This window comes from Carcharodon carcharias, chromosome 15, assembly GCF_017639515.1.
Source record: "Carcharodon carcharias isolate sCarCar2 chromosome 15, sCarCar2.pri, whole genome shotgun sequence".
Classification (NCBI taxonomy): domain Eukaryota; kingdom Metazoa; phylum Chordata; class Chondrichthyes; order Lamniformes; family Lamnidae; genus Carcharodon; species Carcharodon carcharias.
Window position 1 is genome coordinate 16,950,003 of NC_054481.1, and position 26,645 is coordinate 16,976,647.

Genomic DNA, 26,645 nt, shown 5'->3' on the forward strand with positions numbered 1-26,645 from the left:
TGATTAGAGAGTTCTTGAGCAGGTGAGGGGTATGGTTTTAAGCATTGCTCGCTGGGGGGGGTGGGGGGGGGGGTTAAATTTGCTGGGTTCACCCCGATAAAAATGAAGACCCACCTTGTTACAGGCTGTGGTTGTAGCAGCAATCGGGCCTCAGGGAACAGACGCTCTAATCATGCCCACTGACAGAACAAAACCCCAAACATTTAAGGGGGCTTCGTGGCTTTCAAAACTCAGCCCAAGCTCCATGGCCGCCATGGCTGCCTTGGAGCTCGTCATCCCAAAATCTTATCCCGTGACCCTCCGGGGGGGTGGGGGGGGGTGGTGGTGGTGGGGGGCGGGTGGGGGGGTGGTCATGACCCACAGTTTGGGAACTCCTGCAAAAGAGGTTCAAAATCACCAACAGTTCCAATTGTGCAAGTAAGGAGAAGCTGCCTCCAGAGGCAGAGGCAGGAAGGTTTGTGACCAGGCGACAAAGATTTATAGTGATTGACAAAAGAACCGGCGGCGACATGAGGAAACATTTTTCTATGCAGTGGACTGCCTGAAAGGATGGTGGAAGTAGATTCAATAATAGCTTTCGGGGAGGGAATTATTGGCTCTTTTTGCTTGGCAGGCAGGCGCGCACCCGACCCACTCGAGCGTGAAATGACGCGTGTTGACGTCGGTTGAGCGTGATGACCTTAACGTGGAGTCACGCGATAGCTCAGTGGGCGGGCATGCGCCGGAATCAGCAGCAGGCCCACAGAGAATTAAAAGGCCTGTTAAGGCCATTAACTAATCAATTAACTTAAATGTTTCGCTGCCCCGTCCAACCTAACGGTTGGCGGGAAGGCAAAAAGGCCAAGCGGCCTTTGCGTTTTTTTTGGAAACCTCATCCACGGGCTTTAATTTCTCATTTATAACATGTCCCTGCTCATGTGACAGAGGGGACAAGTTTCGTTACATTTTAAAAAAATCTCTCCATCTCCCTGAGGCAGCTCTGTGCCTCCGGGAACTTATGAAGCGCGCACTTGCGCACATGCACAAAGGTAGCACTCACCTGGCTTGCACTCACTCCCCCCCACCGCACAGGCCGCGCTGAGCGCTGGATGGGCCTTACTTGGCCCGCCGGTGTGAAATTGCCTTCCGACCCCAATCCCGGGCGGTGGTCGGCTTCCTGCCCACCCCCACCTGACATGGGTGAAATTCCGCCCATTGTTTTTACTCTTCCGCAGGATGTGGGCTTTGCTGACAAGAGCCAGCATTTGTTGCCCATCTGCATTGCCCTTGAACTGAGTGGCTTGCTAGGCAATTTCCAACGGCAGTTAAGTCAACCACACCGCTGCATGTCTGGAGTCACATGTAGGCCAGGCTGGGAAAGGATGGCAGATTTCCTTCCCTAAAGGGAATCAGCGAACCAGATGGGTTTTTACAACAACTGATGATAGTTGTCATGGTCACCATTACTGAGGCTAGTTTTATTTCTCATATAATATTAACTGAATGTAATTTCTACCAGCTGTTGTGGTGGGATTTGAAACCATCTCCCCAGAGTGTGAGGCCAGGCCTCTGGATTACTAGTCCAGTGATAGTACCACAACACCACCATTTCCCCCTATGGGTAAATGCTTGAAAGGGGAAAAAAATACATGATTATAGGGCAATGGCATAAAGATGGGACTAAGTCGTTGGCTCTACCAAAGAGCTGGTACAGTCAGAATGGGCTGAATGGCTGCCTTCTACCCTGTTTCGTTCAATGAGTGCTGAGATACTGACCAGATCAACTGCTTATAGTGATGTTGGTTGATGGATAATTGTTGGCCAGAAGACTGAGAGAACTCTATGAAATAGTGCAGTGGGATCTTTTACACGCATCTGAGAGAGCGGGTGTGGCCTCAGTTTAGGCCCTTGTCTGAAAGATGGGCCTCCAACAGTGCAACTCTCCTTGAGTGATGGGGACCAGGTATACTAGCCCCATTGAAGGCTCCCTCTGCTTACAAAGGACTGTTACAGCTGCCAACACTTCCTCTCCACCAATGCATGAGATAAATTGTGGATTAAGATGAGTGAGAGATTGTATTTACAGCTTTCCAGCAAATTGTTAATAAATGCATTTGTTCCACCAGTACACTGCAGCATTTTAATTTTATTTTTAAAGGGGGAGTTTCTATCCTGACCAATGTAAAGGACCTCAGTGCTTGGAATGTATAACTTTTATTTCCTTCTGTTCCTTTTTCACATTCATCATTGGCACTTGGAAGTCTCAGGTCAGCAGCAGCAAAGCTTAATGATTAGTAACATCCCACTATGTTCCAATAATGTGCTATAACCTTAAATTCAAAAGAGCACCCCTTCAGCAGGAATCTGAACAAGACCATCTTCCAGAATCAACTACTAAACACTGGAATTCCCTCCACAGTCCTCTCTGCCTCTCTCTCCCCCTTTAATTCACTCCTTAAAACCCAGCTCCTTGACTAAGCTTTTGTTCACCTGTGCTAATATCAGGTTATGTGTCCCGGTGTCAAATCCTATTTGATAGTGCTCCTGTTGAAGCATCTTGGGATGGCTTACTACATTAAATGCACTATATAAGTGGAAGTTGTTGTTGTTGTAACGGGTCATTTATCTCATTGTTTTTTGGAATCATAGAATGATGGCACAGAAGGAGGCCATTCAACTCATCGGCAATTGGGGGACCTTGCTGTGTGAAACACTTACCTAGATTACAACAGTGGCTACATTTCACAAAGTAATTAACTGGAGGTGAATGGCTTTGGTTTGATGTGAAAGGTACTTCCTATATCCTACAACTGTGATCCTTTTCGCAATTCTGTGTGTATTGTTAGTTTATAGGCACATTAAGGGTAGCATTGTGAAATCACACTCCATAGAACTGGACTGGCAAGCACATTTCCTTGATAGTTTTGACACCTGGTAGACAGAGAAGATGTTGATCCCAACAGGAGGATTTGAACACAAGCCCCAGAGTCAAGAGATAAAAGTGCTGCTCATCCATCACTTCACCATGGACCCACTTTGGTGCTTTCTATTTTTGAATATAATGCTAATAATGTTTCATGAAACACTATATGTCCTTATTTCTCCACTATCCTGAAGGCATGGACTCACAATGACTTATTGTCCCACTGGTGCTGACAGCCCTGCGGAATTTGGTCCAACTGACCATTCTTCTTGCGTCAGCTTGGGCACTGTGCTATTCCACGCTGTAAGGCATCACAGCCCAGACAGATCATGGCAGGTCCGCAGCTGACATCCGCACAGACGCATTTGCAACCGGAGGCACTGTTTAACAAGCAGAAGCAGGAGTCTGGATTTTGCACAGACTCTCCTGAATCCAATTGCACTGCTCCTAATGCCCCCAAAGCAGAGCCAAATCAGTGAAGATCATGAGTGAAACCTGGCCCATCTATTGGATGCTGGGGAATGTCTTTCCCCACCAGGCATTCAAGAGCTCATAATTTATTTCCTTAAAGGTTATGAAGCTGGATATCATATATTATTATTCACATCAATTGGCTGTAAAGTGTGTTGAGACATCTAATGGTCACAGAAAGCACTATATAAACGCAAGCCTTTCTTTATATTAAGAGTTGCTTCTTCCCAGAGGAATGCCCCGCCACAGTAAAGCCTGTATTTTGGAAAGACTGAGGCTGATTCATCTCCTTGAGGGGTGCTCATAATCAACGTGTTGAGACTGAAATACCTCCGATGGATTTGCAGGGGCTAAATTTGAGTTGCCTTCAGCCCGGGGTGAGGGAGCTTCATCTGCTTTCAGAGCTCACCCCAACCTTCAATCTGGAAAAAAGGCATGAGCTTCTGGAGCCAAAATTCTTGATTATGACCCTTAATCTAATCGTCCCATTTTTATACCATTGTCTCTTTATGGGTGTGTTGTTCTGAGTTGCATCCCTCAAGGTAGTCACACGATGAACATTAGGAATGCTGAAACAAAACCAAAAATAGCTGCAAAAACTCAGCAGGGCTGACAGCATCTGCGGAGAGGAATACAGATAACGTTTCAAGTCCGTATGAATCTTCATCAGATTAGGAATGATGAAGCCGGCTAAGCAATGAGCTACTGATAAATGCGATGTCTCACAGGTTTGGTGCAGATTTTTGAGGCATTTTACTGACTATACCTTTTGCCCTATAATTCCTAAACAAAAACAGAATTACCTGGAAAAACTCAGCAGGTCTGGCAGCATCGGCGGAGAAGATCTCCGCCGATGCTGCCAGACCTGCTGAGTTTTTCCAGGTAATTCTGTTTTTGTTTTGGATTTCCAGCATCCGCAGTTTTTTGTTTTTAGCACTATAATTCCTGTTGTCTCATTGTCCTGTGATTGAGAGCATGCATTATTGACCCGATAACAAATTATTGAGAAATCTCTGACTTGAGAGGGAGAATATTAACTCTTAGCTGGTGACAGGAGAAGGCTGTTATAAAGGTGTTCACCATCCTAGGCTTCACAGATAGAGCCATAGAGTCCAAAAATAAGGGCATTATGTTAAACCTTTACATATCACTGGTTATAGGCCCCAGCTACAATATTGTGGCCAGTTCTGGCTCTCAGATTTTAGAAAGGATGTCAAGTGCATCGCCTGGAGACTTACTAAAACAGTTTTGGGGATGAAAGATTTCAGTTGTGTGGAGAGGCTAAGGAAGTTGGGATTGTCCTCCTTATTGAGCAGAGAAGGTGAATGGGGAGGTTTAATAGCGATGTTCCAAATCTGAAAGGTTTTGATAGAGGAACTATGGCAGAAGGGTTGGTGACCAGATGACAGAGATTTAACATAATTGGCAAAAGAAGCAGGGTGGGGATAGGAACATTTTTTTAAGCAGCAAGTTGTTACGATTTTGAATGCCTTTGCAAAAGGATGGTGGACATAGATTCAGTAACGGCGCTGAAAGGGAATTGGGTAAATATTTGAAAAGGAAGGATTTTCTGGGCTGTGGGTAAATAGCAGGGGGAGTGAGACTAATTGGGTAGTTAATTGGACAGCAAAAAGCTGGCACAGAAACATTGGGCTGAATGGCCTCTTTCTGCGCTGTATCATTCGAGAATTCCATAGCTGATTGCGCACTGTTCCTCCAGTATAACGGGGATGTTTTCCGTCTAAAGAAGTATCATTTTGGTTAAAAGCAGCCATTTCGGGATGGTCAAAGATGGTAACTTAGATACAAGCCCATGAGAAGTTTTACAGTGTGCATCTTGAAACCCCTTGTGAAATTGCCTCTGAAAAGCTTGAAGCTTCATTGATAGCATCTTTGAATTAAAATTTATTTTCTGGAATCTATATTATGGACTTTTCTATTGTGTACGGGGGCAGAGGCAGAGAGGCAGGCAGTCAATTGTCCTTTATGCCAACAGGTTTCTCTTCCTACAGTCCTCAAACTGCGATAACCTGAGGTTCAGCATTAGTACAGTATTATGAGCTAATCTAGTGTATCCTCATGATTTGCTTTTCTCAACATTCAAATGTCCTGCTCGAGGTGTTGGCCCCATCACTTTGGTTTAACAACTAAAGAAAGAGGGTGTCTAAACTGCTAGATCAGTCACAAACGCATGCCAACAAAGCCCCACAGGCAATGTGTGAAAATAACAGCACAATACTGCAGATGCTGGAATTCTGAGGTTTAAAGAAACACAGAAAGTGCTGAAAAACACTCAGCAGGTCAGGCAGCAAAGTACAGAGATAATGGGCTGAATTTAATATCTGCAGCAGCAGCCCCATCCACCAGAAAGCAGGAGGCAAACTCGCCGTGCCCTTTTCTGGGAGCCGCAATGGGATTAAATACCCATCAGGCAGCTTGCTGCCTCTCATTGGGGCTCCTCGACCTTTGAAAGCAAAAAGCCCGTCTCCAAAGGCTGGCAGCCAATCCGAGGGCTGGCAGCTCTTCAGTGCCAGCAGCGCCACCAGGGGCGGTGGTCACTACTGGGACTGCGGGAGGCCCCATAGCAACAGCACCAACAGAGGTCATTTTGACAATGTTGCGGCCCGGTTGTGGACCGGGGACTCTTCGTGTGTAAAGCTAACGTGATAACCATTACACCAGGTGGGCTGGCTAGGGCCATGGGCAGGCCCTGGTGAGGGGGGATGGGGGGTCATTGTCCAGGTCAGGATGGCTCTTCCACTGGGGGTGGCCCTTGCTATGGGGGAGGAGCTTTCTATGTGGCACAAGGTATCCAATCAGGAGAGCCCCCTTGCTGCTGGGAGAATACCAGCAGTGATAGGATGAGGTCCTGAAGTGGTCATTCTTAATTGGTCTAGAGGTGGGAAGGACGAATGACCTTTCCTGCTCCGACTTAAGGGGGTAGGATAGGGTAGGGTAAGGAGTTAGGAAAGTGACTAGCTATCCACCCCATGATTTCCCACCCGATTAATGGCCCGCCTCCCCGCCCACCTCCTGGCAAGCTCCCGGGGCGGGCGAGTGCTTTAAATTCCGCCCAAATGGTTCAGGCCGATGACTTCTCTTTCCAGCTCAAAACTTAGCCAATATGTTAAGTTGTATTGAAAACAACACGTGGACTATGAAATTTAAAAAAAACAACAGCTAGATGCTTAAAATGTTAACACAGTCAACGAAGAGGTGCACATAACCTACCTGACATTTAAAATATGCAAAACTACAATTTAAAGAAGCGCAGAATTAATTTGCATACTTAGCGTTATTTTGTTCGTAAGGACCCAGCTTTGCAAACGTGTGATCCTTGAAGTGCGAACTGTGGAACAGAACATTGACAAGTTAAGGGCACGGTTACAGCTGAGTGCTCATTCGTTTTATGCTGCGCTTTGTATGGTTGCATCCTCCTCTCTGTGTGTATGTGTTGGCAGCAGTTGCCGATATTCCCCTGAAGGAGGCAGTGTGTAGCCTGCAATGTAAAAGAACCAGGTCCAGTGCTGTGGGCTGCATTTTTTTATATATTAGTTTCTGATGTCCCCCCCCCACCCCCCACCCCTCCTCCTCTCTTTCTCTTTCTCTTTCTCTCACTTTCTTTCTTTCTATTCTTCCTTTATTTTCAGCGGGTTCTTCTCCGACGTCTCACAGCCGGTCCTGAGCGTGAAGGAACAAAATATTAACTAACCGGCTCAGGAGAGGAGGTGCACCGCTATTAAGGCAGGGGGAAAGAGTTAAGACGCGGGAGCAAGGCTCCTGAGCCTTGGAGAGTTGAACGGGGGCTGAAGGACGCAACGGGCTTGGTCAGTTTCACACCTCCCGCCCCCAACCCCGGCTTTGGGACTGAAACCGACAAAAAGGTCAGAAACCAGCGAAGAATGCAAACTGCTCGCCTCTGTGAGGCAGCACGAAAGTTTTTGCTCTGTCGTCGGGCTGTCATTTTCTTTGCGTTTGCCAAGCCAGGACATGCATCTTTAAGAAGCAACTAAAGACATAATTTTATTTATCTCCCCCCCCCTCCCCCAAATCTGGCGGATTCCTTGCTGGGAGAATTAGGAAACTCCCCTTTCCACATGCTAGCGGGAAGATCGAAGAAAAGCCGAGCGGATCGACGGTGAACTTTTCCAATGTAGAGGTTTCATCTGAAGGAAGCACGCTTACTTTCTGGCGATTTATCTGGAGGTGAGCGCTGCTTTGTGTGGAACATGTGCAGTATTCAGATCGTACAGTGCTATGCTTTAAACAAAATGATCACAAACAATTAAAACCGATGTGACCTCGACTGGTACATTGTAGAGAACGATTTTACTGTAACTGAGGCTTCAAGTGCAATATTTATTAAATATATATATATATATCAGAGCTCTGGCATTAATTTCGAATGCAAAGTATTGCTTATCTGAACTTAGTACACAAAAGTCGTGTGTTCACTGAAATGATTAAAAGGACAATTAATTACAGTATTAATCAACTGTTCACATCAGTACCTGATCTCCTGATGTGGAGATACAATGGATATCATACTGAAACTGTTTTTTTCCCCCCGAAGAGTTAACTCTACACGTTGTAAAAACATATTTGGTTATATATAGGAATTTTATTCACTTTATAAACTCCAAATTGCTGGGGGTTTGTTTTTTTTGCATGTCTGGAATGCTTTTTGGCAAGTTGACTGACTGCTCAGGGCTCAGGAAGGAAGCTGCTTGCGTTGGCTGCTGACAGGAGCCACTGTGCAGTGATGTGAACTGGCCACGAAGGAGGTGGTGCAACTCCTCTCAGTGAAAAGTGGGAGAAGTGGCTCACCAGCGAAATTGTGCCATGGTCAGAAATTGTGCATTTCGAAGTCTCAGATTCCTGCCAGCATTAACAGTTTTAAAGAGAGTGTAATGGAGAAAACGGACATTTTTTTTTTAATTGGGCGAAGCTTCTTCCCTAATTGAGCACGACACTGTCAACTTTTATTTTTTTCTAAATCTTAGAGCTAGACATTTTAAAGTGAAAAATAAACTTGGGGTACAATTGGTTGTAAGTTAAGTAAAAACTTGGAATGTGCTAAGCGACCTATTAAATAATCATATTGTGCAAATGACTTTTAAAACTTCCCTTTTTTTAGTTTAAATTGTGTTCTATGTAGAACAAAAGGGGTAGTTGAGATGGATACCATAGATTCATATAAGGGGAAGTGCATGAGGGAAGAAAGGAATAGAAGAGGGCTCTGCTGATAGAGTTGATGAAGAAGACCAGGAGGAATAGAAGGTTATGCTGTTAGGGTTAGACAAAGCAATGGGAGAAAGCTCATGTGGAGCACAACCTTGGCATGGTCCAGTTGGCCTGTTTATATGCTGTACATTCTAACCCATGCAAATTGGCTCCAATATGTACCAGATTCAATGCCCCAATAACAGCCCCATAGGAGCAAGCTTTAATTGTCAACACCGGTGCATTGAAAGTATCAAGCTACTTAAATCTTCAGTATTCTACAAGAATTGTGTGAAGCAAAAGTGCCTCCCTAATTATTTTTCTTGCAATCTTTGTGGTTAGACTGACCACAGACGAAAGCTTGTGTTTGCAGACAATAGCAAAAAAGTGGTGGTGTATTAAACATTGTTAGTGCTTTTCCTTAATAAACGTCCTTGACATTTTTAAATAGCTGTATTGCATAAATATACAGTGAACACAGCTTGGAACTGGAGTGTTAGGGAAAAAGGCTAACCTTTCAATGCAGTGCCATTGCATATTTGCTATGGAATAAGTATTGAATTTTTACCAACTTGCTAATATTTTATTTGCTTAAGCAGTACAAGTGTGCAATCTGTTCAGTGATATGTCAAGTGTATATCAATTGTGTTTAATTATATGCAGGTGGAGGGCTTTACTTGAGCAGATATTAAGAGACAAGAGCTGAAATTGAAACTAGTTAAGTTAGGAGGTGTATGCTTGTAATGTTTCACCCTGTAAATAAATATTAGATTGAGTAAAGATTGGCTTTGGTACTATCCTTCTCCAAGTGACTCCTTTTGAATATAACACTATAGACATGATTTGTGCTTGCTTTCATTGCAGTTGCTGTTCTTAGGAAAGTGCTAACTTTACTGGAGTGGTACAGAATATGAGTGGATGCAACTTCCAGGAGATTGACAACACAATTTTAGTAAATTACATCATTGTATCACACTCGGAGCTGACTCTCTTGACTTTTACCACAACGTGGTAGATTAATCTAACCCGTCTGCCAACAACGCATGTTTAAGTTGGCTGCAGTTATTATAGTAAAAGTGTTACCAGAGTCTTCAAACACAGGTTTTAATAAACTAAAACACATGAGAAGGAATTCTTATTTTAATAATGGCATTGTATTTTTCTTTCTCCCACCCAGAATAATACAGCTGAGCTTTGAATCCCGGCTTTGGGGATCTTGCTGCACGAGGCTTGGTGTTGGTGGTATTTGCTGCAGTACTTCAGCACTAGAGACTGTAGACAGGACTGTTTTTATATCGCTGGCTGGTGAGAGGACTAATGTATGACCTCAGTTAACTGTCGGTGGTTTCCGAAGTGATCCTCTCAGTGCCTTCAAGTTTGTACTTCATCCAGGCTGAAGCACCATTATGTTGATGAAAGAGTACAGGATCTGCATGCCTCTCACTGTGGAAGAGGTGAGTGATTTCCTTTGTTCATCATTTAGTTACAGCTCCCTTTGTTGCCAGGAATGAGCCCTTAAAGCCCCGTTTATGATTAAAATTGAAAATTTGAATTCTGAAGGAAAAAAAAACTTGACACTACCCTCCATTTGAGCTGCAGATGCTCAATTTTTTGAAGTGAATTGCTTGGAAATACATAACACGCATGATCACAATGCAGCCCTCGAAGTGACTGCTAAAAGTTGTACAAAGTGAAAACTGTTCTACTAAACAACAGCAATATTGTAATTAATTGCATTTTGATGTAGGTGGGAAGGATAATTTCAATTATGCTGGTAGAGGTGAAGTGAGAAAACAGTCCATCTGTCCACATCCTCTTAGGGCCGTAACTATAAGATAGTCACAAATAAACAGAGGTATATGCCGATTGGGTCGAGTAACCTGTTTCTGTACTGTAAGTTGCAGTAATTTTCTGTAGTGTCTTAACATTTTTACCAAAAATGTCATCTTTGTTATTTTGGCTCTGTATGAAAGAAAGCTAGAGAGCATATTAAATGATGAGGCAGTGGAAGATTTCTTATTTCATTAAAGTTTTACTTTGTGCTGCAGTCTTTCCTTTTTAAAAGGAAGAGTTCAGCACACGGATGAAGTAAGATCTGACGAGAGTGTGTGCATGTGTTTGGAGAATTGTACTTCAGTGTTGTCAGGTTTTTTGTTCTTTGTCTACATGGATATTTCTACATGGATGTTTATACAGCAGGAAATGCGATGGCCAGTTTGGAGTCAGGGGCAAGTGTCTTTTGCTCCCATGTACTTGTCAGATGAGTGGACCTGGTGACTAGGCCACAAATAAGCCTTGATCCTCCAATTGAAGTGCTTGTAGCTTAACACAGTGCGAGTAGGTAGTGTGCCTTGACAAGAATAACTGCTCCATGCCTGTGACTCGCTCTGTTGTTGAACTCCCACAACCATGTTTTAAAACCTCCAGAGCAAAATGCTGAGAATTGCGTTCTGCAGTTACCTGATAGGATACACATCAGCCATGACCTGGTTGAATGGCCTACTCCTGCTCCTGGAGAGTGGACTCACTCCTTGGAGGATCTCACCTCACTTGCCTAAGTCTAGGGAGTTCAGATGCAGGTCAACAGAGCTTGGGTTTCTCCAGGAGTGTGCTGGGGTAATGTTGGAGTTTAGCCAGTTAAAACCAGTCAGTCCAGCAGTAAGCTTCCTAATGCTTGTCCTGCTAGCTGCAGTTTAGCTGTTAATGGATTGACTTGGGGAGTGATCTAGAACTGATCAGGAAGGATCTCCCACTCCATTGATGGGGGCCCCCCTATTCAGGGGAGCCAAGCTGGCTGGCCAATCAGTCAACTGGTATTGTTTTCCTACCTGAGGATTGCTGTGTGGGCTGACCAGGTTCTGAACTTTCACCATCAGGTATTTCATCTTGGGAGTCACCTTGACCTGGTTTACCTTCTCTAAGAAACCAGCTGCTTCTTAAACAATTTACAAGTGTAATTTGATCACTCAGTGGATAGGCAGGAACTCCTCACCCCAGCATAGCGAAAAGAACAACTTGCCATAAAATGTAAATATTGACTTGCCTGTGAAGTGTCTTGGGACGTTTTATTATCATAAAGGCACTATATAAGTACGTATTGGTGTTGTTGTTGTACTTGTATTATGGGTGATGGTTTTACCTGTTTTCTGAGCAGGTAATGGGGACGTACCCAACTGTATAAAGTAGTAGCTCCACCAGTTGGCGGTTCAGAGCTGGCCTTCCTGCATCCCAGTTCTATTTGGCAGAGAGTCCTGGGTACGTAAGTGAGTTTGTTTTTATGCAGCCTACAGTTCGAGCCTTCTGGCATCTGTGGTCCCTGGTATCAGAGTTTCTCCTTAAACTGTGGCATCTGCCTTCAGGATGGTGGAAGGGTCTACACTGGGCATCCCTCAATGTGCCAGCAACTGAACATCCATGTCCGTTTTATTGTGCTATTCCGATACTCGATGGAGTCTACATAGCTCAGTGTCCATGATTCCAAGTAGCGGCAGCAGTGGCAGGCCAGCACGGAGAGGCCTGAGGTAAATTTGACCTCGTGCCTCATCAGAATACATCTGGTGAGCTTTGGGTGCCAATCAGGTAGAGAGTGCTGAGGGAGGTGGCCTGCTGCTGTTTAGTGAAACCAGGACATCCACTCCTGCTCCCTCTGACTCCTCAAAATACTAAAAACTTTCAAAGGTTTTTGAGGTAGTCTTTGAGCGGCCTCCAGCTGTCAACTTTAAGGACCTCTGACTAGGCTGCCCCATGCCTGAAATCGTCAACTCTGGTATCGCAACCTCTGTCTGGGGAAAATTGAGTGCAAATCTGAAATATGAGCCATATTGAAATCGCTCATTTCTGGCGAGCCATTCAGACTGGCCTACCATGGCACTTGGCCCAGCAACATCTTGCTTTAAATGGTTCTTAAACCACCTCCCCCCCACACACACACACCTTAAACCAGCTTATGTTTCACCCCTTCCTTGGATTCACCTAGTTCTGTTGAAGGGTCATCAGGACTCGAAACGTCAACTCTTTTCTTCTCCGGCGATGCTGCCAGACCTGCTGAGTTTTTCCAGGTAATTCTGTTTTTGTTTTTTTTCCTTATTTTCAAATCCCTCCGTGGCCTTGCCCCTCCCTATCTCTGCAATCGCCTCCAACCCTACAGCTTTCCAGGATCTCTGTGCTCCTCCAATTCTGGCTTCTTGCACAATCCCAATTTTCATCTGTCCGTGGTTGGTTGCCGTGCCTTCAGATGCCTGGGCTTTTAGCTCTGGTTCTGTGCCTCATTACTCATCTCTCCTCCTTTTTAAGTGTCTCCTTAAAACCTACCACTTTGACCAAAGCTCCTGTCACTTCATGTGGCACGGTGTCAAATTTTGCCTGACGTGCTCCTTGGGGCACCTTGGGACAACTTTATAATATGTTGAAAGGCACTACATAAATGCAAGTTGTTGTTGTTTCTTCTCCGGGAGAATCCCCTGGCCTCCCCCGGAGTTGTAGAGGGAAGTCAATGAATCCGCAATGGAATTTCGGGGCTATCCGAAATAACGCTGCTTCAGAAATATAATCTGGCAATAGATGAACGTTGATAATCGGAATAGAACGAACGTAATCCCTGTGACATAACGTGAAATCAAATTTTCATTTAAAAAGCATGGGATTAAAATGGAAGTACTCTGTGCATGAGATTGAAACTCGAGCAACATAATTACTGTGGCATAATTAAATTTACATCACAAAAATCACAGTGCTATTTATATATTTGCTCCATCAATCAGGCCACTGTTTATTATTTACAATATGTGGGAAATCACAAGTTATTATGCAATATGATTTGAATCACAAGTTATATTTTAATCTTGTAGAATGATATACCTCATTTCCATTTCATCTGCTTTAAAATTAGAATGCTGCTTGCAATTATATAATTTAAAACTCGACACCTGCATTGTGTTCTACTAAAATGGCTGTTTTTTATATAACTAACAGGGATTTTTCACTTCCTCATATTTTACTTAATTAGGTGCTTGGTGTAATGAAATTGCTTTAAAGAAAGGCTAGCATTTATAAAACACTTTACACATAACAAGAAATAGGAGCAGGCCATTTGGCCCCTTGAGCTTGCTTCACCATTCAGTAAGATACTGGCTGATCTGAGTGTGGCCTTAACTCCACCTCCTGCCAGCCCACAATAGTTCCCTTGACTCTCTTGTAGATCAAAAATCTGTCTAACTTAACTTTGAATATTTTCCGTGACCCAACCTCCAGTGTTCGCTGGGAAGAGAATTCCAAAGGCCAGCAACCCTCAGAGAGGAAATTCCACTTATTCGTTATCTTAAATGGGAGACTCCTTATTTTTAAACCGTGTCCCTTAGTTCTAGATTCCCGCATTAGAGGAAACATCTTCTCAGCATCTACCCCCTCAGAATCTTACACGTTTCAATGCAATCACCTCACATTCTTCTAAGCTCCAGTGAGTATAGGGCTCAACCTTTTCCTCCTAAAACAAACCCCTCATCCCAGGAATCAGCCTCATGAACCTTCTCTGAACTGCAACCAGAGCAAGTATGTCCCTCCTTAAGTAAGGTGACTAAAACTGTACACAGTATATTTCTAGATGTGATCTCACAAATGTCCTGTACATTTGTAGTAAGGCTTCCCTACTTTTATACTCCAACATTCTTGCAATAGAGACCAACATTCTGTTGCCTTCCTAACTGCTTGTTGTACCTGCTTGCTGGCTTTTTGTGTTTCATGCACAAGGACACCCAGATCCTTCTGAAGTACAGTATTCTGTCGTGTCTCTTCATTTAAATAATATTCTGCTTTTCTGCAACCTCAGGGCATCCCGGAGCACCTTACAGAAAATCTTTTTTGAAGCTTTGTCACTGTTGTAATGTAGGAAATGTGACAGTCAATTTGCGCACAGCAAGCTCCCATAAACAGCAATGGCCAGATATTTTATTGTTGTTGAGGGATAAGTGTTGTCCAGAGTAACTCTGCTTTTCTTCAAAAGGGCATCATGGCATCTTTTACGTAGACTTTACAGAGATCTAATGGGGCTACAATTTAACGCCTTATCCGACAGCAGTATTTCCTCATTACTGTGCTGGAGTGCCAGTCTAGGATTTTGTGTTGAAGTTTCTGGAGGGGGATTTGAACCCATTACCTTGTGGCGCAAGTGAAATTGCTACCAACTGAGTGACAGCTGTGTGGCCCTATAGTGACCAAGGGAGAGGTGAACAATGGTCAGTACTAATGCGCACAAGTCCATGAACAAAAGTGATGAATAAGGTACACAGACAGAAGAGGAGAGCTGAGCAAACTTAAAGGGGAATGGATGGGCAGACTACAAAGGGGTGCAGATGTTAGCAAGTCGGGGGAGATCTGGCCTGTGGGCAGGTTAGCACAAATAGTCGAGAGATGCACAGGCTGCTAGGGTCAGAGTTTGGTGAGCGCTTGGAGAAATGGCTGCCTGGAGAATTGAGTGGTGAGAGGACCTCCCATATGGGGAATCGAGCACTGGGGAAGGCACAATAAATCCAGATGATTTTGCTGGCACAGGCGTGATGGGTGGAATGGCCCCCTTCCATAACACCGCAAACATTTTTGCACAAAACTATTGCACAGCAACACTCAGTGTGATGGCATGTTTCATTAAAAAGATCTTGAGTTGTGTTGTATTATGGCAAAAGCAAGACGGTTAGTACAGTAGTCCGTGTAACAGATCAGCTTTCCCTAAACTCTAATTGCTTGTGCAGGTTTGAGCACCAGCAGATAATTGCTCAACTGGGCTTATCTGGGTTTCAATGCTGTTGATTGATTGTTTTGTGTGTTGCATCCAGTTTTAATGCTGGATAAAAACCAACTGGTCTACTGCCAGTGTAGCTGCCTCTTGCCCTCTTTTATTCCTTTAGGAGTTTGGGTTCGTGCTCTCCCACTCTCTTATGCTTGAGATTTCACCAGGCCCCATCCCTCAGCATTGCTATACAGGCTCTGAGAAATATGTGAGATGTGGACAGAGGGAGTGTGTGGCCGCCAAGGAAGCAATCTGCCTTTCAGTGACAGAAAAATCACTTGTGGAAAATGGAGATGAGGGAGGGAAGAGAATTACCACGGTGTTGCACTAGAAAAGGACTTTACTGTTGCAGTTTTCATTTTTCTCTATATCTTTTTGGGCAGCTGTTCTATCCATTAATTGTATATTATTTGAGTGTTTGATTGTGTTCAAGTAGTGGACATAACTGGGGATTCACTCATGCTCCTACATGTGAGCAGAAACACTCTTTTAATTTATGTAGATAAGTTTCCTTTAAAAAAATTTTTTTGTCTTACAGTGACCCTTTAAGAGGCTGTTTACTTGTTCATCAGTTTTGCTTTGTTGGTACATTCAAAAAGAGTATGTAGGAGCAGAATGAAACCATGGCATTGGATTTGGAGGTGTATGTTTATAACGTCTGTTCCCTATAAATAAATAAGGGTTAAGCTTCCTAAAATTTGTTAAGGCTGGATTGGTTCAGCCATGGGGACACAATGGCCAAATAGACATGAGTCTTGCTGTCTGATCTACGCAAGAAGAATAGCCAGAGAGTTGCATGGGCCGGAGGACTAGTCGATGCCTTTGGGGAAGGAGGGGAGAAAACCTCCCAAGAAAGTAATCATACTTATATTAATCGTCAGAGCATTGGTATGAAATTGTAATATTCATTTCTGCTGCCACTAGCATCAATAGCTGTAAGTATTTAAGTAGAGTTTAACAAGATTGAAGTTGCCTCAGCAGAAATGCTTTTGTAATTTTTCTCTGAACAGTAAATTGACTTGTGCGGTTTGTAGGTGTTAGATTCTGCCTTCCCTCCAAGTGGGACAAGCAGTATTGTCTACCTGGCCTTTTGCTTCGCCTCCTAGAAAACATTTTCCATTGCACTGATTAGATTTTCTTCTGTGGATGAAATGTTGGCCTTTGAGGGCCGAAGGCCAAACCACAGTTTATGCAGAAAAAGAGCAGTGTGTAAGTAAGAGGCCAATCTGTTAGCAAACAGTACCTATAAGTTACATACGTCATGATTCAGGAGGGGGTGGGGTGGTGTCTGTGATTTTGCAAATGACTAAGTGTGTGTACAGAGCTATTGTATAATTTGATTTGCTTGGCTTACTACTGATGTTTCAATTTCTAATCTCTAATGCTGTTTTGAAGTAAAGCGATCAGCAATGTCAACACTTGGCCTAGTCTATTCACGTTAACCCTTCATCTGTCTGACACAGCACTTGTTTAGCATGGGGTTTGAAGTTTGACTGCAGTTAACAGTCACCTGTATTTTTTGAATTGACCCCAGAAGCAAGAAAAAAATACATGTTTCTTCCATATTTGGTTTGTTGAAATGACAACCATATTTTCCAAATGTGAATATGTGATTTGGAAGCCAGGACACCATGATCACCGTTTCTGGCTAATCCTTGTGTACAAAAGAGAAAAATGTGTCTTAATTCTGCTTCCTCTTGCATTATGAAAAGCTAGGCTAGAAGTGCAAGGAATTAATACTGTTCTTTCACTTCACAATACATAAGGCTAGATCAATGGGGTGAATGAATGACACCTCTAACCGTAAGGAGACTGAACCCACTTTCTTCTGATAAAGCTATGGTGTGGGGTTCCCTTATGCCCGAACAGTTGGTAAAGATGAGTTATTTTAAAATTCCAGAGGGAAACTTTAAACAACTGTCAAAACCTATAATTTTAGTCTTATGTTTAAGATGTGACGCTAAATTCAGGAATTAGACCACTAGTTCTCGAGGTTTTACATTGAATGAAACATTTTATTAATTTACACAGGTTAAAATATATATACACATGGCTACAAATTACTATTATCATAACTTTAACAAATTCACAAACTAATCTCCAGTAAGGCCACAGCAACCCATAAACTTAACCAGACAGCAGGCAAAGCATTTTCACCTTACGAATTCAAAATGAAGTTCTTTTCACTTTGGTTCCTGTGGAGACATTTGGAGGCTAACAGCTGCCTTTGATCTCACATTGCCTCTACCCTGCACACAGCACTGCAGAAGTTATACCTAGCACAGCCCATTGAATGTAAATTCTCATTGCAAAACCAACCTCTGAACTAAACCTCTCTAACAATAAAACACCTTTCATAGCACCAATTTTATTAGTAATATAAACATATTGCTCGGTATCTGCTAGCTAGTTCGGTGTCAGTTTTCACCTCACTTCTTGAGTGCTCTATTCAAAAAAAATGCAAATGCGTCCTATCTTTTTCTTACATATCAAAACTAGTACCTATCAAAGCACCCAGACTAGCTGGTTTTTATCTAATTAAGACACACCCACAGACTAAACCTCTACTTTAAAAGCAAAATATTTTCCAATAATATATACATTAATAGTTTCACGACAGGCTTGAACACACCACCTTCTCGCTCCAAGTCAAGGATGCTACCACTGAGCCAAAGCTGACACCTAGCATTTGTATAAGCATCATATGCAAGATTGGAGAGTAGGTCAATGCTGAAAATTATGGACAAGAGCTGTCCATGTTTTGAAGTCTACTTAGCATTATTGACAATTGGGTCATTACCATTGGTTTTGATTTTGACTTTGCAGAATCCTGAATTTTGAAGTTTTGCCACTGATTCTAAGCCCAAATTTCAGTGGAGAATTTAATCTCTGCTGCACTGAAGATTGCGCTGAACACAACATGACAGCATTGAAAGAATGTATATGTGGGGAGGATGATCTGCTTGCCTTCCCTCCCAGTTAATGAAAGGAAAGGTTCTTGTGTAAGGGAATCCAAAGGATTAAATACTAAGTGTTTCGACACTGAAAGGTAATTATCATGTCATATCCAGTGTGAAATTGCCTTCAAAGTGGTAGCAGCAGCAAGGACAACTCGGTAGTTTAAAAATCTTGTTCGGTTGGATCAACACTTTAGTGACTTTAATCTTTGCGAAAGCTCACCTCTATGCCGCTGACTTGCCTGTGCTGTACCCCGCTGTTTGAACGAACTGAGCTCAGCACGTCCTTTCTGTCACCTTAGACTAAGGGTTTATCGCCGTTGTTGAAATTTTTAAACCTTGTTGTTATACGGCAATGTAACCCAGCAGCTCTTGCACGTGGACATCTAAAAGGATTCAATGGGGTAGAGACAGGGAAACTATTTGCTCCTCTGAGGGGAATCGAGAGCAAGTGGGGTTTCAGAACCTTTAAAATTTTAAGGCTGGGCCATTCAGTTGCCAAATTGGGAAGCACCTTTCCACAAGAAGGACAGTAGAAACCTAGAATTCCTGCCCCCACCACACCCCAACCCCCCTAATGGTTGTGGGTGTAGGGGTAGCTGCAGAGGTCAGTACTCCTCAGACTATTTTGAGGGCCAGTGGTCCTCACTTGAGCTTGAACCCCAACTGAATCGAGAGGTCAATGTTCAAACCCCAAAACCTAACAGAATGTTCCACATTGACTGCCATTGGGGGCAGCTTTTGCCAGCTTTTGGCCAAGCCATTGTGGCACTGGATTTTACCCTCCCCTTTGAAGCTAGCCTTCCTGTTGCATACCTGCCACCACTGACAACACCCCCCCCACCCCCCCACCACCAAGACCTGTCTGAAATTTTGCAAAGGGGTGGGGGAGGTGTCAGGTGGCCCATCTGGCCTTAGGGCTATGAGGTTCTTAATTGGCCACAGAGCCTCACTTGGCCCAGCCCATAATGAATCCACAGCAGGGGGAGGCCCATGCCAAGTGGGCTTCTGAGGGAGGCCATGGTTTTGGTTCCCAGTGGCCGTGCTTCACCCCTGGTTGCAGACGCCATTACAGCAGCTGGTACGGAGCTATGGAGAAGCTACAGTCTGGGCCAGGGCCAGACCTGCAGATATTGCAGGGTGGGGATCAGGCCTGCTTATCCCCCTTTACTACCTTCTTTCACCTTACATTCATCCTTCTTTCACCTTACATTCATCCATGATATATTAGTGGAGCAGTGATAGCAGCCCCACAAGTTGACTTTGCCACCCACCAAAGGGCCTCTCACATCGTTTCCTGAGCTCCCATGAAAGTTTGCACTGCAGGGGTTCATTTTTCACGTCTCATTTCTTTTTGATATATGAACTGTGAATTTTCAAACCCATCCTAACTAGCAACAAAACTGCATTGGATGCCATTTCAATCAGCGATGATATTTGGATGAAATAGTGGCTGTTTTAAGCAAAAGCAGTTTGAACTGGCCCAAAAGGCCTGTACTCGGATCGATGTTCACCTCAGAGCCAAGCCAGTCTTCTGAGCTCTACGTTCTTCCACCCGCATGGCCTTGGTGACAAGAAGATCTCCCATAGTTACAAGTGGAGGTGGCCTGAAACAATTTGTTTTCATTCACCACTTGGATGTTACCATACAGGCCACGTGGAAAGATTACATCAGATTGCCCACAATTTGCAAACCCCTAATGGTGTCCACATTTTCAGCAGAACAGCTTTCACATCTTATCCAACAGGGATAAAATGCTCAGACGAGGTCTTTCTAAATCTCCGGGCCCAGCACATCGAATTGAGGAAAAATGAATTGAGTGAGGGATGGTAACGCAAATAGAGGCTTGAATTATTAAGGGTACCACAGGCCAGAACACTAGAGGCCACAGTTTTCATAAAGTCCATCATTTGGACAGTTTAGGATTAGACAATTCAGTGTGCTACAACATCCTTACACTTAAGACCCATAAAACACGTAAAATTGACCTTTAAGAGGGTTTCTGAGGGCAGGTGGTGCTGTCAAGTGGATCTTTGCACGCATACTGCCAGTGTAAAAATCATAGGCATTACCTTTACACCAGTCTAACACTTGCACTAGTTGTCATGGCAATTCTTATGCTGAATGTTTGCAAATCTAAGATGCTTTGTAGGATTTATCTTTGGTATTATGTGTGACTGCATAAACAGTTGAAGTATCTTTTTTGGATGGTGAAATTGGTATTGGAAATTTGAATGGAGAGAACGTCTTAAGGTCATTTTGTCTCAAGTTGTCAGTGTGATTTTCCCCATATGTGTATGTGTGTGTCAGGTAATATTTAAAGCCGCCAAGGTTTAGTATTCTCAATGTTATTTTTCTGACTGACTCATCGTTTTCTGTGCTAATTGCCCATTGTACTCTGCATACCCAGACTGCCTTGACAACACACAGTGCTGTATTATAAAAGCCAGACTGCCTTGACAACCGAATCCCTACTATTGAAAACTACTGTGCCCCACTTCAGAACCTTAACTGGAGGTGGGGAGGGGTGGGGTGGGGTGGGGGGAGGCGAGGGAACATGGCAATCCAACCAACTGAATAATGTTCTGCCCATTGGGATCATGTTTTCGAGGTTTGGAGGTGAAATTTGAATGGAGGAGCTGCTTTCATTGTGTTAAAACATGAGGGTGCTTCTGATGGACTTGTGATGATGATGGCTTCCAGTTAGTAATGAGAATCATTTTTTTTTTGAATCTGCCATAAGTGGAGCCAATTATTAATGGTTCAAATTTGACGGCTTTTAATATCGGGAAAAAGCCACTAATAACACACACCACTACAAAAAAAACACAAGACATTCCTAAGACATAAAGTTTGCTCCTGAGGGCCTTTAACAAGAGTAGTCTGTATTTGCCAAAAACAGTCAATTATTTCATGCAAAGCTTGTCAAACCTGTACGGTTTAATGCTGCAGACCATTTCACTTAAGCTTGATATGGGGGGGGTGGATAGAAAAAAAGTTTAAAAGCCACGGGTGTTCTGGCAAATTGAAGTAATTCATTTGCTAAATACTCAAGTTTGCTGACCACTGCAGTTTATTTATAGCTTTTGATTTTTTTTTATTAATTAAACTATGCAGAATAACTTGTATTCATCTTTTATTGATTCTTTTGGACCAGCTAAATATTTTTTGTCAATTTTTAAAAGCTTCCTGAAACATTTTCTATCAACTGATGGAACTTTAGATTTGCACTGTCAACTTTGTAGCTATAGACGTGTGGTAGAGTTGACCATAATCCCTATTAATGACATTTCAAGAGGGAATTGGACTGCTTTCTGAATGTGTTAGAGATCATATTATATAGAAGCCTTTATGGACCACACTTGGTCCTTGTGATCCCTTGGACTGGTTTTGATTGCCTGAGAGGGTCAGAGAGGAAGATCTGAGACTTCTTTTTCCCCCTTGTTGACCCTTTTCTTGGCCTCTCAAAGGAGATTACAAGACTATTGGGAGAGTGGTAGTGGGAGGTGGGGCAGCAAGTGTTAGTGATGATGCTTTGTGGTATACATATGGACATTCAAACATAGGAATTAGGAGCAGGAGTAGACCACTCAGCCCTTTAAACCTGCTCCGCTCTTCAATGAGATCATTGATCTGATTGTAACCTCAACTCCACGTTCCTGCCTAGCCCCCATAATCTTTCACCTCCTTGCTTATCAAGAATCTATCTATCTCAGCCTTAAAAAATTCAAAGACTCTGCTTCTACTGCCTTTTGATGAAGAGAGTTCCAAAGACACTCGACCCAAGGAGAGAAGAACAGTTCTCCTCATCTCTGTCTCAAATGGATGACCGCTTATTTTTAACAGTGGCCCCTAGTACTAGATTTCACCTGCAAGAGGAGACATCCTCTCCACATTGACCCTGTCAAGGCCCCTAAGGAAAAGGCAGGAAAGTGGAGTTGAGGATTATCGGATCAGCCATGATCTCATTGAATGGCGGAGCAGACTTGATGGGCCGAATGGCCTACTTTTGCTCCTATGCCTTATGGTCTTGTGGCCTTTATGTTATTTATGCTACTTGCTGACTATGGCTCCGTGAAGCACCCAGAAGGTCATGGGTTCAAAGCACACTCTTGAGACTTGAATGTCTAGGATTGTGTGCTCCAGTGCAGTGCTGAAAAGAACAGGGCCCTGTGTGTTAAAATGTAGCTTCCAGTACATGCAAATGTACCACACTGCAAGCCCGACTGATCTTAAATTGGTTGTCAGTGTAATTCTTAGCACATTGAGGATTATTTAGCATATGTTGTCCGATCGTGGAATCGCGTCAAATGTTGCGCACTTCTGAGTTTTGGAAGGGATGGTTGGGCACAGTCTGTGCTCTGCCCATTGCAAACAGCGGTTGGGACAGGCTGTTTGACATGATCCGCCAGTCTTTTGCAGACAGAACGTGTACACACGTTACGCCTTTTTCAGCTAAACAAAATAAGTGACAGCCATTCACTGACTCATTTTTTGGGGCAATGCCTTGACCAATTGGGGTCAAGCTGCCTGGTTTCAATTTCAAACAATGCTCGGCAGTTGACTGTCAGTCATCATCAGTGGTGCATTCTCCATGGCAACACCACTTGCCAACCAATTGGCATGCTCATCACATACCGAATAAATTGTTGTTTTCCCCTGATATTGGTGGTATTGCGAGTGTCCTGATGAGTTGTGAGACAAAAAGCTTAGACATGTCTCGTTTTTCAGCAATACTCAAGTTCCGTACTACCAAACGACTATTTGAAAAACTGTTAAGTGGTTAGTCTCTTGTTTATCTATCCTATGATATGATAATGTAAAAGGAGTTTTAGTTTGGGAAAACCTCTGATACTAGATGTAAGGACTGACATTATGATGAAAAAGGCATGTTGCTTTATTCCTTCTTCCCATCATCAAAAACAAAATATTCTGGACTGCTCACTAAATTCAGTTTGAACGAGGAAGCTGTTTTGAACCAAGAAGGTTTAAGCTTCCAGTGCACTGGGAGTAACCAGGGAATCAACTTTGTTTTTCTTCTTTTTAAAAAAAAGTGTTTGAAGAATACTTCCTGTTTTCAAAAAGATTCCATTGCTGCTAACATCAATAACAGACCAGACTGCGAGTCTCTCGAGTGCTCGTTTAGTACACAATGGTTTGGAATTTTTTGTTAATGCGAATTCTTTGTAGTTTTATTTGATCCCAGTTTCTTGCTACTGGTTCTGCCGTTTCTAATATAATTCTGGAGTGTGTTTCCTGCAATTTTCCGACAGTTTTCTTGGGTGTATTTGCTGTTAACTATTCTTGTCCAGTGGTTTGACGCACAATGATGATTCAGTGCACTGATGATTGTGTGTGATAATCGCAAGAAATCATAGAATTATCTCTGTCTCTCCATTTCTTGTGTTGGGAACTGAATTCGTCACACTGTCAAATTGTGAAAAAGTTGTCTTTTTAGAGAAATATCCTTGTTGACTTTGGGGTCGCACACTGTAGTGATCATGTTAGCTGGATTGGAAATCCATGGGATTCGTAAAGCCCTGGTGTTACACCCCACCCAATGTCGACTGCAATAGAGAATAAAATGGGTGGGGGTAATACAAAACCAGTGTTACACCCAGTCCCATTAGTATGAGCAGGTTCATTTAAAATTGTCCCTGTTGCCATTGTGGAGACTCTGCAGCATGTCCATTTTCATCAAACCAGCATGATTGGAAAGGTTACCACAAAGTGGTGAGCGAGGTGACCTCCAAGATCCCAAGGTTAACACTCGGAACAATAAAAAGCCATCTTTTCAACCGGGGCATTAGTGTCATGCAGGAGAGCAGTTAAAGTCTTCCCGAAAATGCTAATATGCCTTTGAGGCTAAAGTCAGATTTGCCTTGAAGCCAGCATGTAGGTTTGGCACAAGATTGGGCGGAAAAGGTCCAAGCAGGGGCAGGAAGAGGAGGAAATGAAGAATTTGTGTAAATGGGTAAAGGGCCAGGAATAGTGTTTGTAAAACACATGAAAAAGACCAAAGCAAAATGCTGGCAGGCAGGACAAACTTTTTTTTTGGAGAGTGGGGTGGGTGGTGATGTTTGGGAGGCTGTTGGATTGGGGAGTTCGGAAAACTTGGGACAGGTTTTGTTGTGTATGACTTACCCTGTTCAGGTTGATGTGGTTGTTGATTATCCAGGGAAATGATGCAGAAAGGGATTGGTGGCCATCGCAGTTGAAATGCTCAGGCACTGTGTCTAGTAGTGAGAACTTTTGTAATCAGGAAACAGTCAAATAAACCTGTCCATTTTTCAGAGAACAATACTTACATTTTCATATAGCACCTTTTTAATATAGTGTAAATGTTCCAGGGTGGTTCATAAATAAATTCCACCTGCTCGTTTACTTACCACGTCCCTTCTGCCTTTTTAGGAGTGAAGGGTCAATTTTTCTCTCTATGCTCTCGGGCATCAAGGATCACCTAGGAATGGATGGAGGAGTATCTGGCATGGATGTTTGCATCCCATAATTTAGTAGATAATTATTTTAAATGGATGGGAATTGGAGAGGGAGACCATAAAGAAGTCTGCCCAGTTTTCCACTAATGAAGGCTCTGTCACCGATGCACAATCCACCCAACATCCATCTTGGACAGATTCTGCTCCGTCCAGGCATTCCTTTTATTGTCTTGATTGAGCATGAGGAAAATGTCCCTTCTAACAGCTTATCCTGACAGCTTCAGTGACTTCCTCCCTGGTAACACATTCCCCAGTTCTATCACCCTCGGCGAAAATAGATCCTGCTGGCTTCCCTTCCATGTTTTCAGCCTATCCCAGGCAGAACACTTTGGATCAATTTTTGTTTTCCACCCGTTTCCTCATCCTGAAAACCTTTTAAAATTTGAATCACCTTGAGGCTTCATTTCTTTCAAAGAAGAAATCCTTGTAATCCTGATATCACCCAAGAGTGGTCCACTTCCACCTCTTGTCAAGGCAATAATAACCTTGTTAGTTATTAAATAGTGAAGCAGCATCGTTGGCTTTTTTAATAAAAAAGACATATTTTCCTCTGGGGTAACATGGCTACCGCCAGGATTCCCCAAAGGAAGTGATGTTAGGTGCACAGTGCATCTGTCCGAATTTGGTGGGCACACTGAGATGGCTTGTAAATGCTGGGAATACATCATAAGATGCAGGATTTTGACCCAGCGACAGTGGAGGAACGGCGATATATTTCCAAGTCAGAATGGTCTGTGGCTTGGAGAGGAACTTCAGGTGGTGGTGTTCCCAAGTATCTGCTGCCATTGTCCTTCTAGGTGGTAAAGGTTGTGGGTTTGGAAGGTGCTTTCGAAGGTGAGTTATTGCAGTGCATCTTGTAGGTGGTACACGCTGCTGCCACTGTGCATCGGTGGTGACGGAAGTGAATGTCAAAGATAGTGGATGGGGTGCCAATCAAGCGGGCTTGAGTGTTGTTGGAGCTGCACTCATCCAGACAAGTGGAGAGTCTTCCATCACACCCCTGACTTGTGCCTTGTAGATGGTGTACAGGCTTTGCGGAGTTAGGAGGTGAGTTACTCACTGCAGAACTCCCAGCCTCTGACCTGCTACAGTATTTATATGGCTAGTTCAGTTTCTGGTCAACAGTAACCCCCCAGGATGTTGACTTGAACCCACAACGGTGACGGTGCTATCGATTGAGCCACAGCTTGGCCATAAGCGTTGCTGGCCAACAGGAACACCATTGAGCTTTATGATGTTTACGGCTGCTGTAGCTTTACGGGCGGAAGCAGTGCTAATCCACAAAAGGGATCTGAATCCATTGGCCCAAGATAAATTCAATTCCCGGTCTCTGATTTAATTAACTTAAAAAAAAGCCCTTGCCTTTCTCATCAGATGTCCCAGAGGCTGCAGACCATGCCAGGCTGCTGCAAGGATTTTCTTTCATGTACGCACGCACGCACGCACAACCACCCCAACCCCCACCACCCCCTGCCAAGCTCCAAGCCATCTTCCTGAGGCAAATTTCCCAAAGATGATGGGAACCTGCTGAAAATAGGATCAGCTAGGATGGTCCCTGCCCAGACAATAGCTTGTCACCATAAGGATATCCAGGAAGGAAGTTGGCCCTTTTTTAAAAAAAATTTTCATGCATTCTTTCATTCTGGAACTTCCTTCAGGAACCAGATTTAATTCTCCCCCCCCCCGCCCCCCCACCCCATCCTTCTCTCCCTCTTTTCATTCCCCCCGCCCCCCACCCCCAGCCGTGATCAGTTCAGTGCACAGGGTGGGTGGGTGGGTGGAAAAAAGGAGAGTCTGAACGCTGACGATCCGA

General features: G+C 43.6%; 1 protein-coding gene and 1 long non-coding RNA gene across 7 annotated transcripts in view; one reads left to right on the forward strand and one right to left on the reverse strand.

Annotated features, from left to right (window-relative positions):
- Positions 1–6,807, reverse strand: part of LOC121288123 — a 30,484-nt gene extending 23,677 nt beyond the window's left edge. Inside the window, exon 1 of the long non-coding RNA XR_005945311.1 lies at positions 6,663–6,807. This is a non-coding gene — a long non-coding RNA (uncharacterized LOC121288123). The remainder of the gene's footprint in view (positions 1–6,662) is intronic.
- Positions 6,808–6,812: 5 nt separating this feature from the next.
- The window catches only part of LOC121288121 (cytoplasmic phosphatidylinositol transfer protein 1-like), a 196,020-nt gene continuing 176,187 nt past the window's right edge, over positions 6,813–26,645 (forward strand). For 3 of the 6 annotated variants that reach the window (XM_041206474.1, XM_041206473.1, XM_041206475.1), the window contains exons 1-2: positions 6,974–7,579; positions 9,774–10,050. In XM_041206474.1, the coding sequence (XP_041062408.1) occupies positions 10,003–10,050 (48 nt within the window). In that variant the 5' untranslated portion in view covers positions 6,974–7,579; positions 9,774–10,002. Of the gene's footprint in view, positions 6,880–6,973; positions 7,580–8,146; positions 8,219–9,773; positions 10,051–26,645 lie in introns of those variants that run through there. The other 3 variants (XM_041206470.1, XM_041206469.1, XM_041206471.1) reach the window with 3 other exon arrangements.